This window comes from Sceloporus undulatus, chromosome 1 (assembly GCF_019175285.1).
Source record: "Sceloporus undulatus isolate JIND9_A2432 ecotype Alabama chromosome 1, SceUnd_v1.1, whole genome shotgun sequence".
Classification (NCBI taxonomy): Eukaryota; Metazoa; Chordata; class Lepidosauria; order Squamata; family Phrynosomatidae; genus Sceloporus; species Sceloporus undulatus.
In genome coordinates, this window is record NC_056522.1 from 231,983,708 (window position 1) to 232,004,696 (window position 20,989).

A 20,989-nucleotide genomic window follows, 5' to 3' on the forward strand; every position below is an offset into this window, starting at 1 on the left:
TAAAAGATGTCCATCCAAGCTCTGATTAAAAACCTCCAAAAATGGAGAGTCCACCACTGTCCGAGGCACTCTGTTCCACTGATCATACCAGGTTATCTGACAGAGAGAGGTTCAAATTCATTTGTACAACAAGAAATTAGTGCATGTGTTCTAGCTTTCTCACAAAAACATTTTTCCTCCCTGAATTACTTTATAGTTTGGCATGAGCACTTGTCTTTATATCACAAATGTAACGTGAGCATTCTAAAGACATGAAAGGAAAAAAAAAATAGGGAGAGGGATTTCTGGATATTGGAGGAAAATTAAATACATACAACACAGCTTATTTATAAATATAGGGGCTCTTCAGACTATATTCTTTACAATCTGACTTATATGCTGTAAGATCAGAATCAGATGATTCCTTTGGAATTCATAAGCCTCCTGCCTTTATGCATACAAGATTATATCTACAGAGTCCACATTGATATCAACACACAAAAAATCCTTGTTTTAAAGCTACCTTCTATGTACATTGATAGGTGAGATGAAAGGAAGGGCCTAAAGGCGCACATCCTATTTAACAGCACATGACAGAATCAAAAGATTTTGTCAAAATGGAACCCCAAGCTTTGCCAGTTTAACATCTTGAATCCTATTACAGCTACAAATCTATAGTTGTACTTTTTGTTTTATAACCTGATCAAGGAAGAGACTCAAACCTTCCTTTTTGAAAATTAAGAATAGTCTACTAATTATAAATGTAGCCGATATGTGTGGTGGAGCTACAAGCTTATAAGGGCCTAAATATCTATATTTTAATATTAAGTATAAAATAAAATGGAGGAAAAATTAGAAACAAAACATCCTCCACCCTATCCAAAGCACTGCTTAACAAAAAGAACAATTATCTATACTGAGAAACAGCAGAGGCAATAGTAATATCATGCAGAAACCCATAAGAAAATTTCTGAAAGAAAATGTTCAGAAAATTTGCAAGCACTAGCAGAGTGGGCCTCGTGCTAGTACACCAACATTGGATGAAGTCCATTGGCATCTCAGGTGGACTCTCATTCATGAAGCTACAGGATTTAGCCCTACTGTGCCATAGATGGTCCACAGAGAGCATAGAGAGTAGTCTGTTAGAGTGGCATTTGTGTTAAAAACAGATTTTTTAAAAATTAACTTCCCACACTTATCCATCAAATAGATTCAAATGACCCAATACATGCTGCTTGTCAGCCTCTCTTCATGTCTTTGGTCCCATTCTGATGGCTTTTCCTTTGTTAAAAAACAAAACTGAAGAATGAGTGACGCAGGGCAGAAATATAATGAGGCACAATATTGCAGTTAAGAAATTGCCAAAACTATTTCTACCATGAAAAAAGTGCCCAAAGATGAAATCTGCATAGCAACTGAGGCTGCATTAATAGTTACTCAGTACCCTCTTATTATTGTTATTATTTATATACTCATTGTCCTTCAACACACAAGAAGAAAAATGATTTGGGCAAAAAGTGATATGAATTATGAAAACATTTTCTTTTTGAATAAGAAGGTAACTTAGAACTCCATGCCAACACAAGCATTAATGGCCTTTCAGATACAAATGAAATTCCTTCTGTCTACTGCTCCCCTTTCAAACAAAGAAAACCCTGCTTAGTTTGCAGCCTTCTTTATAGAAATAATGCAACTTTCAAAATTATCATTATCAACCCACAAATGCTGATCAGGGACCACCTACAGCTCACCTCCATTTTTCTTATACAGTTTAGACTGAATAGTCACATACAATGCTGTCACCATGAACCATTAAAACAAGTTTCAGAGTTCCTGTATTACCCTTTCTTGCCAAAGATTGGCAGTTACCCAAGAAAATGAAACCAATACGCAAAAGGAAATCAACAAGGGGATACGTAAGGAGTGTGTATGAGAGTTTGGAGAAAGAGGACTCAAATGACAGACCTCCAAAGACTTAGTGTTGTGCCTCCTTCTTCCAACACATGATACTGTACAACAGGCAGTTTCAACGACTCTTGGCTTTGTTCCGCATTTAAGACAGTCATTGGCTTTGACTACACTTATGCAAAACAATCCCTTCCAGTGGTACTTTAAGAAACAAAGTACCTCATACATGCAGCACAGCTCTGATTCACTGACTGATCGCATAATCTTGTTCCTAGCCTCTGGACCTAATGCCTGTTTCTATCTCCACACCTGCCTGGATGTAAGAAGAGACATGTTAGAATAGACCAAAGGCCAATTCAGCTCAGCAGTCTGTTCACCCAGCGGTCAACCAGGTGCTTGAAAGATGGAGAACACAATACTGTCTGCTCTTTGGAAACTGATAGCAGAATGTCTCAGAGACTGGAAGAAATATATAGCATTTTTTACTAGTAACCACTGATGTCCCTATGGTCCATGAAATCATCTAGTCCTCTTGTAAAGTCATTCTGGTTCACAGCCATCAGCTGTGTGACTTGCTTTAAGGAACAGCTCTCAGCTTTCTCCTCAGAGTTGAATTTCTTATTCACTGATTTGATTTCTTGGATGATACCAACAACTGATGAAAAGGCCCTAATTTTAGAGAGAAACACAAAAACATACCATGGAAAGACACAATTAAATCTTAGCTTGCATTAGCACAAGCAACTCATGACTAAAAGAGCCTTAGGATAGAGGTGTCTTTCAAGTGCTGTTATGTGCAGCTGAGTAGGACAGCTTTGAAGACTATTAAGTTGTGGTACAAAGATTGCACTGTCAGAATAAGTACGGTAAGTATGAGGTTAGAAGAGCACAGGAAATTAGGGCAGCCTTTCACAACTAGAAAGTAAAAGTGTGGAATGGGACACTGCAAATCCTGAGCTCTCTGTGAGCTTTCCTGCAGTCCGTAGAGTTGCCACCACCACCATCATCATCATTTCGCAAAGAAGGGATAATTGCACCCTCAGAAAGCTCCAGGATGTACCATTCTTCTGTAAAACAACTTCATTTTAGCCAAAAAAAAAAAGAAAAGAAAAAAAGACCTAGTCTTTCAAAAAACGATCTTAAAAGTGGTTTTTAAAAACTTGGAAGGGGATTTTCCAAAATGGTATCAGATTCTCCAAAGTTGTTCAATCCTGATGCATATTACAGACCTGTTGCATATTATAGTGTGATCCCAACAACACTGTTTCATAAGCTTCAAAGTTGCCTTGCTCAGGCAATGCAGAAACACCTCCTCCATCTTGAAGCTATTTCAAGAAAAGTGACAAGTTTACAGAAAAGGACTAACTGTACTGATGCAAAGATACTGTATTTCACTGACTGCATGCAGGATTTAGATGTACTGCAAAACTCACTTTAAACTCTCTTTAAAAATTTATTATACTTAAAAATTAAACTATACTTTTCTGCCACCATTGCATCTGCACAGTGTTGTCCAGCCTCTTACATTCTGGCCCCCAAGAAGGAAACAAAGACCACTCGACAACTCGCGGTAAGGAATTTGCAAGACACTTTGCAGACAAAATTGTTCAGATTTGGTCTGACTTGGATGCTGTAGATGAGATAGGTCCAGTGGATGTAATCATACTGCTTTCTTGTCCCATATTATTGGATAAGTTACAATTTGTGCAGCCTGAGGATGTGGATAGGATCCTTGGAGAAGTGAGGGCCACCACATGCATACTGGATCCTTGCCCTTCCTGGCTTCTGAAATCAGCTAGAGGGGGACTGGCCGAGCGGATAAGGGGAGTGGTGAATGCTTCACTGCAGTAAGGCAATTTTCCATCCTGTCTAAAGGAGGCTGTGGTGAAGCCATTACTGAAAAAGACCTCCTTGGATCCTCCCCATCCTGGATAACTATCAGCCAGTCTCTAATGTTCCATTCTTGGGCAAGGTTCTGGAGTGAGTAGTGGCCTCCCAGATTCAGGGATTTTTAGATGAAACAGATTATCTAGATCTATTTCAATCTGGTTTCAGGCCTGGCTATGGCACAGAGACAGCTTTGGTCGCATTGGTGGATGACCTCCGCAGGAAACTGGACAGGGGGAGCGTGTCCTTGTTGGCCCTGCTCAATCTCTCAGTGGCTTTTGATACCATCAACTATGGTATCCTTCTGAGCTGCCTTTCTGGGATGGGACTTGGGGGTACTAGTAGTTCTGATCTTTTTTGGAGAGGTGGACTCAAAAAGTAGTTGGGGGACTCCTGTTTGACTCCTTGGCCACTGGCCTGTGGAGTTCCACAGGGTTCTGTTTTGTCCCCCATGTTGTTCAACATCTACATGAAACCACTGAGAGAGGTCATCCAGAGTTTTAGGGTGCATTGTCATCAGTACGTGGATGACACCCAACTCTATTTCTCCTTTTCACCTGACTCCAAGGAAGCTATGTCTGAGCTGAACCAGTGTCTGCTGTCAATAATGGACTGGATGAGGGTATACAAATTGAAGCTTAATCCAGACAAGACGGAGGTGAAGACATTTTTATTCCAGCAAGCACTTTAAAATCATGCAGGGCTGGTTTTATCAGGGGATGGGGGGGGGAGGTTGGTTTATTTTAACACTGTATATTTTAAATTTTGTATATTTTAAAACATTTTACTGTTTTAATTGGATTATTTTGTTTTAAAAGTATTGTTTTAGTGTGTGTGTGTGTGTGTGTGTGTGTGTGTGTTGTAAGCCGCCTTGGGTCCCAACTTGGGGAAAAGGCGGGATAAAAAATAAAATAAAAAATAAATTATTATTACCATTACATTTCATTTTTAAATGAAGAATGGAAATTACTCTGGAACATTCTGAACACCAACAGGATAAAAGAAATAGATTGCAAGTACATTACCGATAGTCCAACGACGCATTGTTAGAAGACTGGAGAGGGGAAGATCCTGACTGTGAGCCACCAGTACTGTGGAAGTACTATGGAGCAACTAACAATGTCTTTCTAGTTGTTGTTGCATTCCTTCAGGTAATGTCTGACTTATGGTGACCATGGTGAATCTATTGTAGGGTTTTCTTGGCAGAATTTGTTCAAAGAGAGTTTGCCCTTGCCTTCCCGAAGCAAAAAGACTGTGACTTGCCCATGGTTGCCAAGTAGATTTCCATGGCTGAGTAAGGATTTGAACAATGTTCTTTCAATGTCCTAGAACAACACTCAAATCACTATACCATGCTGACTGTCAGCAATGTTTTGCCTATCCTTTTTGTCACAAAGACTTCTCCTCCTGTTCTCTCACGTACGGCAGGTGTGGCACTTATGTAGCCCTCCAGCTTCCTCATCACTATTCATGTTGTCCAGGGGTTCTGTCCAACAACACATGATTTGAATTACTGGGTTAGGCAGTGTAAGATCCTGTACTTGATTCTATTGAATGCAAAACCATTTTTGAGTTACAAAATGTAGTGTTTTTTTATTGTTAATATATAACTGTTTGACTTAAAGCTTCAAAGCCTCTACATTCTTAGTACAGCTACAAAACCTCAGCTACAGGCCTTCGGCAGGCCATTATTCCATCAGTGTCAGTTCACATTTCATAAAACGGGGATAATTGGACTGCTTCATAGAAATTTTTGTTTTCAAAAATGCAGTGCAGAACACTCAGCTCTCTGAAGTGTGAAGGACAAAACATGAATGGAAATTCATGGTGTCATCTGCCAGTGGGACAACAGAGACGTAACACATAAAGGGCTTTGATGAAAATTACTCTACTAAACATGTTAATACTGGCAGCCAAACAGACACATCGTACAAAATAACAAAAGCATTGTCTTTTAAAAGAAAGAGTCAAGATGAAAATTTTAAAGGTAACTGTAAGTGCACCTCAAAACATAAGGAATTTCAACACACAAGCAAGGGTAAGGTACAAAGAAACCCTAAAATCATATGCTCTCAATTCATATTTTACATCAAGAAATTGTGGTGTTTTAGGCTTAAACAAAATGTTCACTGGGTTATTCAGTTCATCTTGCTAGTTAATTTTACGGGATGGTTTGTGTTCATAGTTTAAAAAGAAAGATAAATTATTATTTACTATATTTATTTATATCACACCCTTCTCCCAAGACTAGAATAACATTAAAAACAGTACAACTAAGTACATGCAGAATTAAATTATTACAATAATTAAAACAAACTACATATTACAATATGAAATACTTTAAAAAGATAATTTTTTTAAAAATACATTAAAACAGTGTAGCACCCCTGGCCATTCTTTAAAAGCTTTCTGTTTTGAAAATCTGTCTGAAGAGAAAGGTCTTCCCCTGTTGGCGGAAGGACATCAAGGAAGGGGACATTCTGAACTCCCTGGGCAAGGAATTCAAAAGTCTAGGGGCAGCCATAGAAAAGGCCCTCTCTTGTGTCCTCACCAATCGTGCATGTGAGGGTGGTTGGATGGAGAAAAGGGCCTCTCCTGAGGATCACAGAGCCTGGGCCAGCTTGTAAGGGAGATATGGTCTGACAAATAGCCTGGACCTGATCCATATAGGACTTTATAGGTCATCACCAGTAGTTTGAGATCTTATGACACTGGTCTCCTGACCAAGCCAAGGGTCTCCTCCTCCCCTGCTCGAATCTGTCCCATCTCCTGTGCTGCTCCTCTTGCCTGGAATCTCCTCCCCACACAATTAAGAACTATTACTTCCTTGGCTAATTTTAAGGCCAAATTGAAGACACTCTTGTTTAGGGAAGAATTCCAAATTACTGGTTGTTAATCTGCTGTTTACTTTGTTTTTATTGTATACTAGCTAGTATACTAGCCTGGCTGCAGCTCTTTGACCAGCTGAAGTTTCCAGACATTCCTCAAAGGCAGCCCCAAATGGTGAGTGTTGCAGTGGTCCAAATGGGATGTAACTAAGGCATGTTCTACTGAGTCCAGACCTGGCATCTCAAGGAACGGGCACAGTTGGTGCACAAGCTTTAAATGTGCAAAAGCACTCCTGGTCACTGCAGAGACCTGGACCTCCAGGTTCAAAGCTGAGTTCAGGAGTACCCCTAAACTAAGAACCTTCATCTTCAGGGGAAATATGACTCCATTTAACACAGGCTGGATCCCTATTCCCTGATCTGCCTTTCAACTGACCAGGAGAACTTTTGTCTTATCTGGATTATGTTTCAATTTGTTTGCCTTCATTCAGTCCATTACTGATAACAGACACTGGTATAGGACCAGAACAGCCTCCTTGGATTAGGGTGGAAAGGAGTAGTTGAGTTGAATGTCATCAGCATATTGATGACACTGGGCCCCAAACACCGGATGATCTCTCCCAGCGGCTTCACGTATATGTTAAATAGTATAGGGGACAACACAAAACCTTGAGTTACCCCACAGCCCAATGGCCAGAGGGTTGAGCAGGAGTCCCCTAGCACCACCTTCTGGGTTTGTCTCTCCAGGAAGAAATGGAGCCACTGTAAAACAGTACCTCCAAGTCCCATCTCAGAGAGGCAGCCCAAAAGGATACCATGGTCAATGGTATCAAAAACCACTGAGAGCTCCAGCAGAATTAACAGGGACACACTCCCCCTGTTTAGTTCCTGCGTAGGTAATCCACCAAGGTGACCAAAGCTGTTTCTGTTCCATAGTCAGGCCTGAAACCAGATTGAAATGGATCTAGATAATCCGTTTCATCCAGAAACCCCTGGAGCTGGGAAGCTACCACACATTCCAAAACCTTGCCCAAAAACGTTAGGTTGGATACTGGTCGATAATTATTCATTATTATTGTGGGATTCAAGGATGGCTTTTTTAATGAAGGCCTCCCAAATGCCTCCCAACTCTGCCGTGTTGTAGGGAGGCACTGACTACCTCATTTACCCACTCAGTCAGATTCCTCTGGCCTGTTTAATAAGCCAAGAAGGACAAGGGTCTAAGACACATGTGGTGGCATTCACCCCTCTAAATATCCTGTCTGCATCACCAGGCTGCACAAGTTGACGCTGGGCAGACAGGTATCAAGGCTACATCCGCTGGCACTGTATCAACTGGAGCATTCAAGTCAGAGTGGATCTGAGTGACTTTATCTGCAAAATGCTGTGCAAATTTTTCAGTGGGCCACCGAGTGGTCTGCATCTTCTACTTGAAAGTGAGTGTGTAAGAACAGAGCGAATATATGTTACAAAAGAAGGCGGGATTGCTGTTTGAGAGCTATCCCTCCTTCAGTTCCCTCTGTCTCCCGGAATGGATTGGAGAGCAAACCAACCATTCCACGGAACCTCACTCTGCTCCTCTGCAATGCCAGGTTGGTTAAAAACAAAACCCATATCATCCATGATCTTCTTCTGGATGAGGATGCCAACCTGGCTTGCTTTACAGAGACCTGGCTGGAAGAGGATAGTACTGTTACGTGGGCGCAATCCCTCCCAGCTGGGTATTCTGTCAGTGAGCAGGTGAGGGAAAGTGGGTGGGGGGGCGGAGCAGCTCTAGTTTATAAGAACAATCTGACTTTGGCCAGGATACCTATTTGGAACACAGTCTACTTCGAGTGTATGTACCTCAATCGGAGGACCAGGGATAGTTTGGGGATTCTGCTAGTCTACTGACTACCCCGTCGTCTATTAGACTCCCTAGCCAAGCTGACACAGCTGGTCTCAAAGTTGCTGTTGGAGTCCCCCAGACTTTTAGTTCTGGGAGACTTCAACATCCCCCTTGAGACCAGCTTAACAGGCACGGCTCGGGAGTTCATGAAAACCATGACTAACATGGGCCTATCCCAACTGGTCGTTGGGCCCACACATTGTACAGGTCATACACTTGATGCGGTCTTTAGTGCCGAACAGGAATATCCGTGGGCAGAGGTTATTAAAACCACTGCCTTGTCATGGATGGATCATTTCCTGGTCAAGATGGAACTAAGAGCCTCTATCTGCCCCTCCGGGGGTGGTGGACATAATAGAATGGTTCGCCCTTAAAGGAGATCAGATAATTTATCAGTATCGTAAGAAAGCAAAAGTGTGTGTGTGAATCTTAGCAAAATTGTGCCTCCTTATATAAATAATTTTAAGAACTATTCATATAAAAGGAAGAAGTGGGCAGCATTATTCCCTCCAGGCATGGCTATGCCGTCTAGGGTTGATGGGGTTAACAAAGCAGTTTCCTTACCCAAGCCAGATCGCTGATCCATCTACATCTATTCTGAATGGCAACAAAGAAGCAATTAGTCTCTTTCAGTCAGTCTTGCTACCTGAAATCAATTAAATGAACATGCCAGATATTGAACCTGGGAGCTCATGCAGAACTAGTGGTTTAATCCTTACTTAGCTAGTGCCCTTCTTTCACACAGTGCAGACTGTTCCCTTACATTCCATGAAAAAAAACACCACCCCAATACCTGTAGATCAGATCATTTGCTGAGCGTGCTAGTAATTCACTCTTTCACTGGCTCAAAGCTTCACTTGTCACACTTCACATTTTGACCATAGGACTTTCCTAGTACTTGTCTACACAGGCCAATTAAACCAGTTTCCCCAGGTCCTCACTGTAACCTGGCTACACAATGCAAGGCCAAGTCCTCGTTTCCAGTGCGGACTATCTCCATGATGTGAGGCTAGTTCCATAACCAATCTGCCCTATCCCTACCTTAATAAACTTTTTTTGTTCAAAAGCTTGCCTTTTGTTCTAATTTTGCAGGGGCACTCCACAGCTATTCTAGGTGGCCGACTACACATGTGTCCTGCTATGCTAACTACGAAGCTCTGGGTCCAGAAAACTCTGAACTACTCCTGGAGCATTCTGGCCAGTGTAAATGAGCTCCCTTAATGGCTATCCCGGAGCAAACAGAATACGGGATAGGTTTACTCAAGGCGGAAGATGTGCATCTTTGCATCTGCTTGTAAACACACTGATATGAGTGTGGGGCTGTGGCAAAGCAAAGAAATGAAAGTGTGCCAATTAATTACAACATACACAAACCAGACAGTCTGACAGGGAGGCATGGAATGGGTCATGTTGGGGGAACCTCCATGATTGTGCTTTGCCAATGTATCGCTGTACAGAGCATTGCACAAGCGACTGTGTGGCTGAGCAGAGGAGTGGCCATGCAATGGGATGGCATCTGGGCAGACATGGGAGGTACTTGGAGGCTGCCAATAGTGTGTATGTACAATGGTGTACATTTGTGGTGGGGTGACAACAGCAACAAAATTACCCAGCAGCATGGTTTAATGCTGTGCTGTCCAGCCATGCTCATTCAGCCCACCTTAAGAGTGGGCCATTCAGGCACCGGGGTTTCGAACCTCTTTGGGAAAAAGCACGATTGAGCTGCTTTTTCCTGCCTCACTGAAGAAGATTACTGAGCTGGCCTCAAAGATCAAATCTGTAATTTGAAGAAGTCTGCCTGCAAAATATTGCTACTATGATTTTTTTAAAATTAAGAAGCATTTCTAGCCTACTCTATAACTAAATCTCAGACAGGATACATTCAATGAAATAATTTTAGCACAATTTGAATGGTTCATAGACTAAAAAGCAAACTGTGATTTCAGTAGGTGTCTGATGCTTGAGTAAATAACCAAGTATTAACTTGGCACCAAAATGAGGCCAATGTCAGCAGCAATTTCATCAGTCCCTTTGTTTTAAGGTTTATGAAAGGCTTGGAAGAGATTTTGTACTCTGAAATGCAATATTTCACTATTCAATAAAACAAGAAAAGGTTAAATATTTCATTTCAATTCATCCAAAATTTCACAAGAAGTCAAAATAAATACAGTATAAAGACTAAAGAAAAGTATCCTTAATAGAAAATATTTGATAAATTTCACCCGTATCAAAATTAGGGTTAGCTCTGTTTTACTGGTGTACTTGATTCATATAAGCCATCTTTAAAGAAAGACTACTGCTCAACTATTTCCAGTCACAGAACTCTGGGTACTCCACAAAACAGAGATAACATGATAAAAAATTAGAAACCTATGCCTGAACTCATCCAAGAAAACCCTACACCATCCATTCCAAGCTCTCACTCAGAAAATGTGAGTTTTTATACAAACTTTAGTTGGTTATAAGTTTCTTTTTGAAAAATCACTTCTCTCTCATCTTTTTAGCATCTCTCCCTCCCTGCACAAAGAGTAGGGTTATAATACCATTGCATGTGTTACAGGGTTTTTGTAGGGATTTTCAAGGTTGGTGTGGACATCTTTTTGAGAGTTCAGGGTTGAATCCTCCCTCTGATCCCACCATGGGATGTGAGAGGGGGCATCACTGGGTACCTGAGAAAAACATTAGATGGAACATCTATAATTAGCATCTCAGTTAGGGTTCCAGCTTCATTCTTCTTCACCCTTCCTGATGCAAGAGCTTTCCACTACTGTATCCAGATGCTAGGTGAGATCTGAGTTTAGGATAAACTTTGAGATCAGTTTATGAAGCCTGGCTCAGAGTCCCTTGATCTCTACAAAAATATAAGAAGAGTTTGGCAACCAAGCATCTGGATGTCAGTACCTTTTTAAAAAGAAGATTGCCCATTACAGGCTTTCATCAATAACTATTCTTACAATGCCATTTTAATTTTGTTCTTATTTTTATTACACTGTATTGTTTGAGGATTAGAACTGTATTGTTCTAGAGTTCTAGTAAACTCAAGTGTTAACTAAAATATACCAACAAATATGGAAAATAAAACAGTGGCTAACAAACCTGAAACAATTAATATACATCCCCATCTACAAAAAAGGAGACACAAAAGACTACAGCAACAACAACAACAACAACAACAACAACAACAATAATAATAAATTATTTCTATTTCCGCCTCTCCCTTCAGATCGAGGCGGGACCACAACAAAATCACACATAAGACTATAGCATTAATTTCCCACACAAGCAAAATCATACTCAAAACTCTGCATCATGGACTCCAATCATATAGGGAGAGAGAAATGCCACAGGTAGAAGAAAATCAGCATGTGCTTTATAGACTATAGAAGTGATGGCCAATCTTTTAGGGACCAAGTGCCCAAACTTCTGCCAGGACTTCTGGGGGGAACAAGACTTCCGGGGTGGGACTTCGACCTTCTGGGGATGGGACTTCTTCTCCAAGCCCTCATGGACTGATAGCTGAAGGCCCAGGGGCACGATGAGGGAAGAGGAGGAAAAGGTGCATACCTGTTTCTTTTCTTCCCCGCCCCCTGGGCCCTCAGCTGCCTCGACAGGGGCAGTTGCAGGCCTGGGATGGCATAGATCATGCAAAGTTGTGTCATGCTCTTAAAGACATGGGAATACCACTACGTTTGATAGTCCTGATGAAAAATCTGTACTTAGGACAAGAAGCTACCGTTAGAACAGAATATGGAGAATCAGAATGTTTCCCAATTGGCAATAACAAACATGAAATCAGAACTGGAGGAAATTATTTTGGGGAAAAAAGGTGTAACAATATTGACACTTTATAAATGCTTGTTGAAGTATTACACCGAAAATGAAATAGTTAAAACAAATATGGTGGCATGGGAGACCAATAGAACTGGAACAGTGGGAAAAATCTTGGATAAATAGAATGAAATATACTCAGTGCCAGGATATAAAAGAGAACTGTTATAAAATGTACTATAGGCCCGTACGATTATGTAAAATATATGGGGAGCACTCCAGTAAGTGTTGGAAATGCAAAAACAAGGAGGGGAACACTAATTCATATCACTAATTCATGGTGGAAATGTAAAAAAGCAAAAAGATTCTGGATGGCTACACACAAATCTATAGATAAGATATTAAATATAAAACTGGAGAATAAACCCGAAATATTTTTGTTAAATATCGTTAATGATGATTTGGAAAAAAAGATTTGGATGTGTCCTATTTTATATGATTTGCACTGCGAGATTGTTATGTGCAAAATCTTGGAAAAGTAAAACAGTCCCTAAGGTGGAGGACTGGTTACTGAAATTGCAAGAAACACTAGAATCAGACAAATTGTCAAGAAAATTGAGGTATGAAAAATCCAAAAATTATCTGGAGAAATGGAAACAAGTGTTTGATTATATAGAAAACAACTGGGGTCCATTGACAACCAGTCTGTCAAAAGACTGGTGAGTAAATAAATACCATGCAGTTCAATACAATCAAAGGGAAATGGTTTAAAACGAGAGTAAATATAAGAAAATACAGCGGATATTTAAAATAAATAAAGACATTAATGATACAATTTTTTTATTAGTTTATCTACTTTATTGACATTAAGATATATGCAGTTGCTAGGCAAAACTCACATGGAAGAATGGAAAATCCCTTGTTCAGTAATATTATGATTTAAAATAATGTATATGTTTGGTTTTAGGAGAGAGGAACAAAACAGGGAAAGACAAAAGAAAAGACATGACGGAAAGCAAATATTGTTATGGAAACAGGCTTAACTGTTGTAGCAGGAAGTTAGAATTTTAAGTAATTACATGATATAAAGAAACCTCATAATAGCTATAATGAGGGATGATATTGAACAATTATGGATAATGAAATATCTTAAATGATGTACTCTTTAGTCATACAAGTAATTGGAAGATTTATGTTGATGAGTTTTAATATTATGATCTACGTTTCTTTTTTGGTTTGTTGTATATGTATTGTAATAAATTTCCAATTAAAAAAAAAAAGAATGGTTCCCAATTGGCAAAGGGGTCAGATGAGGTTGCATTTTATCTCTCTAGTCGTTCAATATGTATGCAGAAAATATCATACAAAGAACAGGTTTAGACTCAGAAGAAGAAGGAGTGAAGCTAGGAGGAAGGAATATTATACTACTAGTGGAAAACATCATGGACTTGGAACAATTAGTAAGGAAGGTCACGGAAGAAAATGCAAAGGGAGGCTTACTGCTGACCATAAAAAACAAACAAAAGTAATGACCATGGAGGATATATCCAAATTCAACTTATTTAATCAGGAAATTGAAATAGTTAAGTATTTCCCATACCTTGGAACTAACATTGATCAGAAAAGAGACTGAAGATAAGAAATAAGAAGATTAGGAATGGGAAGGGCAGCCATGAAAGAACTTTAGAAAATTCTATATTGTAAAGATATGCAACTGAGCACAAACGTTAGAATGGTCCAAGCCATTGTACTCCCTATCATTCTGAACAGTGAAGAAAGCAGATAGGAAGAAAATAAACTCACTGAGGTGTGGTGTTGGAGAAGAGTGCTGAGAACAGCCAAAAAGACAAACAAACGTACCATGCATCAAAGGAGTCACAGACAGAATAGGGAAAGTGGTGAGGAAACACAACCTCCAAATGGTTTACAAACCGACCAAGAAAATACAGCAAATGCTGCGCTCAGCGAAGGACAGGAGAGACCCTCTCACAGCCTCAGGAGTTTACCGCATACCATGCAGCTGTGGACAAGTCTACATAGGGACCACCAAACGCAGTGTCCAAACACAAATCAAGGAACATGAGAGACACTGCAGACTGGGACAGCCAGAAAAATCAGCAGTAGCAGAACACATTATAAACCATCCTGGGGACAAAATGCTGTTTAAAAACACTGAAATCCTGCCAACAGCTATCAGGTCAGAATGCACAGGGAAGCCATTGAAATCCACAAACACTTGGACAACTTCAACAAGAAAGAAGAAACCCTTAAAGTAAACAAAGTTTGGCTATCAGTCCAGCAAAATAGCAAAATCAGCACTCAGCAAATGCAAAGGAAAAACCACCCAGAATCAGGGGCTTTCCCAGCAGACAATGATCACCAATTAGCAAACACTAATCCTCTTTTGCATATCTTCTCACCCTGATGCCCTGCCATCAACAACAGAACAATACACAGATTAACATGGGAATCACTCCTCCCTACCCAGGGTCACATATGTTGATGCAAACGTGAGAGCGCACAGTAAACTCGGAAGCTTGTGTGAAGATAAACAACGGCAAGCTGCTGGAGCATGCCAGGAAAACAGCTGCTAGATGAAAGCACACCGAAGCCTGGCTTATCTCTGAAGAGGCCCTTTGTTTATTTGTTGCAAAGACACACATGAGAACAATTACCAACACCATCCACCAACTACAAACCCTAACAAACTGTACAAATGGACATCTGGGCTTATATACACATTTGCCATGCGGCCACCTTGCCCAGCCCATTCCTGTACAAGTTCCTCTGCATCTTGGAATACTTTCCCCCTTGCAAAGATGACACAGTATATTTACATCTTGCTACGTGCTTCTGGCACACACTGTGACCTTGGGCATCACCTGCTGGTTTGAGTCCCAGCTGCAGCCAATTCCAGGCTTCTGCAAAGTGAATAACCAATTCCAATATGTTACATCTGAACATTTTCATACCACTCTATACATTAACAACATAGTGTGTGTGTGTATGTGTGTACCCACTTTCTTCCATTCCAGTATTCTATGAAGATGCCAGCCACAGATGCTGGCGAAACGTCAGGAATAAACTCTTCTAGAACATGGCCACACAGCCTGAAAAACCCACAAAAAACTATGGATGCCAGCTGTGAAAGCCCTTGACTTCAGACAAATAAACTGATCCTAGAAGAGATCAAGCCCGGACTCTCACTGAAAGTTCAAGATGATGAGATTGAGGCTGTCCTATTTTGAATCCCAAAACAGATCAACTCTGAACTCTCCCTGGAAGCCAAGATGACAAGACTGAGGTTGTCACATTTTGGCCACATCATGAGAAGGCAGCAATGCTAGGAAAGGTAGAAAGTAGTAGAAAAAGAGGAAGGGAGCAAGTCACATGGCTAGACTCAATGGGGGAGTTCAAAGGCCTGAATTTGCAGGACCTAAGCAGAGCAGTGGAGGACAGAAGATCTTGGAGATCTCTCACTCACAAGGGGTCGACTCAAAGACAGTTAACAACAAACAACGTGTTCACCTCAAGACGTTTAATGCTAATAGGTTTTATTAATGATATAAATAAATAGGTGTGAAATCCACAAATTGCACTGTTTAAATGCTACATTTTGTTATAACAGGGTTCAATATATGTCTCTGTGAGTGAGTTCACTGAGTAAGCCCTTATTTACTAGTAAGGATGCTTAAAGTTATAGGCTGTCTTCAATTTCAGCATGCTGCAAAAAGAATAGCTGTGAATGAAACCATATTTTGAAGTTCATTGTCATAAAATAGTTCAGAGGTATCCTTTTATACTACTTAGGTCAGGCTTCCAGATATTGTTGGATTTCAATTTCCAGGACTCCTAGTTAGCATGGCCAGTGGTCACACAGTCTAATCCAACAATGTTTGGAAACCAATGATTTTCAATGTTTTTAGGCCCAAGCTTGGAAACCACTTTACTTTATTATAGAAATAGAAATAACAAACAAAATACAGCAAATTTCGTACCTACCTGCAACATTGAGCTTTTCAGCTGTCCCCGAACTGGGAGTAGCAGTGGTGCTACTATTTGTGGAGTTTGCACCTGTGCCATTGATGACAAGGTTCTCCACTTTAGACTCAAGCTTCCCAATACGTTGCAGGATATTATCCAATAAGACAGCAAGTGTCTTCTTCAAATCTGAACCATAAAATAAAACAAAACCAGTCAGTATTATATAGAATCACACATATTGGCTGTATGTTCCCGTAAGATAGAAGCAATGAGTTTATGGCAAACCTTTCACACCTATTCCTTTCTGTCCCAAATATCCTCTTTTCTCTAAATACAGTATCCTTTACCAAAATACAGTGGGCTCTTTTTATCCATGGGCTTGCAATCCACAGATCTGAGCTTTTGTGGCCAGCAAGCCCTGTTGTTTTTAATGGAGGTGTGTGAATGTGGCCATGGCAGTGGCTGCATGCACATCACACTACCATAGGAAACAATAGGACTTGAGGTCCTGCATTTTTTGTTAGCCGTGTGGGGGTGGTGGGGGTGGGGGTGGTCTGGAATAGATCCCCCACAGATATAAAGGGACAAATGTAATGTATTGAATAATTTACTGAAGATAAACCACATGCACAACTCATTATTTAAGACAGGGAACATATGTGTGACCATACCATGACAAATGTTTTTACCAACCAAAAACATCTGAAATCAAATCCTGATAAAGCAAATACTTTGCAAAGTGACACTGCACTGTTCTTGCCTCTATTGCCTGCCTCCTTCATTATTTAATTCGGCTGCATAGCTGGTCTAGCCTTGTCAAGAATTACTTTTTGTGAGCATGATGCTCAAGTTTCTCTTTCTCTTCAAGTACACTTATTTTAGGTAATATGTGTTTAAAAATGGAACACTATTATTTTTCTTCAGATTTCACTTCTTCTGGTGAAGAAATTGGTCAAATCAGTAACATACTTGTTCCTGAACAACTTTTCCATTTCCAGAGGGCAGTTGTGTTAGCCTGTTGTTGGAAGAGCAATAAAGCGTAAAGTGTATCACCTGTGGCAACTAACTTTCTTTTATTTAGTGGATGGCAGACAACTTCATAAGCTAAGGACATGGGCTACAGTCCACAAAAAATTATGTAAATGAAACTTCTTGGCCTTTAAGGTGCCACAAGACTCTATAATGATATAATGCTTAGAAGTAGAAATTTTTGCAGGACAGTTTTTATTCTACTGGCACTTGACACTTTATACCAGAGTATGTTGTTACAGTAAAAGAAATGCCAGATGAAAGAGGAAATTTTTACCTTCTGAAAAAAATATACTAACAAAGGGAGAAGAAATTATTTAAATCAGAGGTTGACAAAGCATGGCCCATGAAACACATGTAGCCACCAGGACCCCCTGATGTCAAAATATTTTTTAATTCCCTCTCCATCAATTTTCAAAACAACCTTTCCTCTCAAGAGACTCAAATTAATCTTTAGGGGGTGTGGAGGCCATTTCCACTACGCTGGAGCCCCACTGGAGATCCCTAGGCTTAAAATCCCTAGGATTTTGCAAAACACAGAGACAAACATATAATATCTCAGAATGCTTGAAAAAAACAACCCTAGGGCCCCAGAAAGGCCCCAAAACATGCCCCCATGTCCCCTACAGAGGTTTTGGGGCATTTGGGGGCAAAACATTTGATATGTACGGTGCAGGTGAAGTGAGCGTGCAGTCCAGTATGTAGCCTCCTAGTCTTCCACAGTTGCACACCCCTGTTTTAAATGCTAACTGTATTGTAGTTTTATGCCATTACAGAATAGTAAGGAGTACTGGTTGGCAGTCAATAATTCAGATACTAAAGATCATTCATTAATGCATCCAGTGGTCTTAAGTGTACTGCTATTTCTCAGTTTTACTTTACTCACCAATCCTATAGTAAGAGCTTAAAACATGTTCTACACCTTACAGCTGCATTAAAAAATATTTGATATAATGTAGAAACATTTGGAGCACTTTTAAAAAGAAGCATGATATATATGTAACAACATACTTTTTTAGTTTCAAATTAATGATGAAATGTAGCAAGTTTTGGAAAATAGGCTAAGGCGCAGTACAGACTGATGAGAAACAGTGGCCTGCCGGCGCCTATTTTTACTCCGGAAGGACAGCGCAGCCCCCAAACCATGCGCCATCTCTCCGGAGTAAAAAGAACCCGGAAAAAACGGGTTCTTTTTGCTCTGCCATAGTTATGTCATGAGTGTACCAATGGCACACTTGTGACATAACTGGGACAGTGCGACGTTATGCGTCCATTTCGTCATAATGGTGGCACCCGTGTACACGGGATGCCGCCATTACTGCGCCATCAACACATATTAGCGTTAGGAACCATGCGGTTGCGCAGTGTGTACTGCGCCAATATTAGTAATTAAACACAAACTAATTTAACACACACTAAAAAAAACTTTATGTAGTATGAGCATTAGTTGGGTGTGGTACATGTAAAATCAGCTTTATCTTGCAACTGGAAACATTTTGATGACTGTAAATATTCTGATGTCCTCTCTTATAAACCAATGCTACTGAAAGAAAAGGACCCTTATTCCTCAGGTACTGCATGCTGAATTCATTGCAAGATTCACCATGACTGAACAATGCATATGCAGAATTAAGAACATTGAAAATTATAGCTAACAAAATAACAAGGCAAATGAAATGCATATTTGGATAGATTTTTTTTTTAAAAAAAAGAAAACACACACACTAATTTGGTTAGATACCAAAACCACAAATAATATACCTGGTTGCCTTGCTAAATGTGATCAAAACAGCCATAGGTTTTGTGGAATTTATTTTGGAATTAAAGACAAAAGGGACACACTTGAAGAGTGTGCAGGAAATCACCACATCACAATTTTCTACAACTCTTTTCAGGTGCTGGTGTAGCCCAAACTCTTGTTGGTTTGCAATACACAGTAGAATCACAATACAAGCAAGTACTGCCCACAGGCTGTCACAGTCAGACAGGGGATAAAGAACAAGGGCCACTTGTTACTGCACTACAAAGGCGATGCTGCAGTCAGCTGCCTAGGGGATGGTGACCTCAACCTCCCAAGCTAATGCATTCACAGAAACAGCAGAATCTTATCAGAAGATGAGACAAAGGTGTAACAAAAGCAGCATGGTACCCCAGCATCTCTGGCACCTGTTCTAAAGAAGTCCTTTCATTCCAAACAGTGAAGTGGAAGGAGATACTGAAGCTACAGATGAATAGCTCTAAGCTCCAACTTGTGTGCAAACCCACTCTAGGGCATCAGAACCAACAGCACTCCTTTGGCAAGATGAACGGACAAACCAAGTAAGATTTCTTAATGATAAGATGGTGATGGGGGAGAAAAAGGAGCCATTGTAAACAGAAACAAGGAGAACAACTAATTGGCAGCTAGCTTTCCAGAGCATCGAAAAAGAGGCAGCAGTCTTCTGGCAAAACAAACAGAAAGGTTAGAAGTGAAAACCAACAGGGAACACCCACAGTCATACTGCATTTGAAGAGGCACTGCACGCCTTCCAGAAATTGAGAAAATTATTGCTTTCTAAGAAGGGTTTTGAAGTATCTGTGATTCCACACCCTCTCTATCTCTACACTGTTTATTTCTCCTTCTCTCTCATTTTCCCTCCTGCAGCCCTCTCCATTAGACAGAAGCAAACAATTCACTGCAATGTATCAGCAGATATTAACATGAGCAGGTTTTCAGCCTATAAAGGGAAAGAATATTCTTAAGCATACTGCTCATATACAATATGAAAGTCTTGATCTGATAAACAATCAAGATCTACAAAAGAAAAATGCTTCTGATTGTTAAGCATTGATTCATCACATGAAATAGACTCTGCTGTACTTGCTTTCATACAGAACAGAGAAAGAGTAGCTAATAAAGGTTTTTTATATTAGGTGTGCCACACTGTGCACAGATTATGCATATTTAGCATTTTATTTATTTCATTTTCTATATTTGATGAAAGCTGTAAAGAGACACTTTAAAAGGCAATTAAACTACTCAATGATATTAGCGATGCATAGATGAGCCACTTAGTCATTCAAATATTGAGGACAAAGTAAAAAAAAGAACCCTCTAGAACATCTTGCAGTTCTATAAAGAGATAAAAGGGCCATGTTTTCTTTGGTCTACTTAGACAAGCACCTGTCTCCTAAGGTATTCAGGTATACACCTTTCCTGGTCTTGATATTTCTGTCCCTGTAACTATAAACAGAATATGAGAACCTCTTCATGACAAGCTTGTGTCATCCAACTGAGCTATCTGTCGAGGAATAGTAACAGCAAGTACATTTCTATACCTTTTATCAATGAACTAGCAGTCCCTAAGTGGTTTACACTGTGTAAGCCAATTGACCACAACAAGCTGGGTACTCATTTTACTGACCTACGGAAGGATGCAAGGCTGAGTGGACCCTGGAGCCTCCGGGGATTGAACTCACAACCTTGTTGCTGTAGTACTGGCATTTAACCATTGCCCCACCAGGGTTCCCTTTGTACTAGAAGATGCTCCAATTTAACCATTTAATACAGGGAACCTATGGCCCTCCAGGTTCTGACAAACTGCTATTGCCATCATGCCTCACCACAGCCAAGCTGAAGGAAGTTTTAGCCAGGCTAAACCATGAGGGCTTGGTTGCTACATTTACTGTCACCGCAAGGGGAGGAGCTACAACCAAGCCCTCATGAGTCTGGCTAAAA

At 40.3% G+C, this 20,989-nt stretch overlaps 1 protein-coding gene across 2 annotated transcripts in view; it reads right to left on the reverse strand.

The window, feature by feature from the left end:
* MGAT5 (alpha-1,6-mannosylglycoprotein 6-beta-N-acetylglucosaminyltransferase) overlaps positions 1-20,989 on the reverse strand; it is a 167,442-nt gene that overhangs the window by 61,323 nt on the left and 85,130 nt on the right. For both annotated transcript variants that reach the window (XM_042462228.1, XM_042462220.1), the window contains exon 3: positions 16,261-16,428. In XM_042462228.1, coding sequence (XP_042318162.1) covers positions 16,261-16,428 — 168 coding nt within the window. The remainder of the gene's footprint in view (positions 1-16,260; positions 16,429-20,989) is intronic.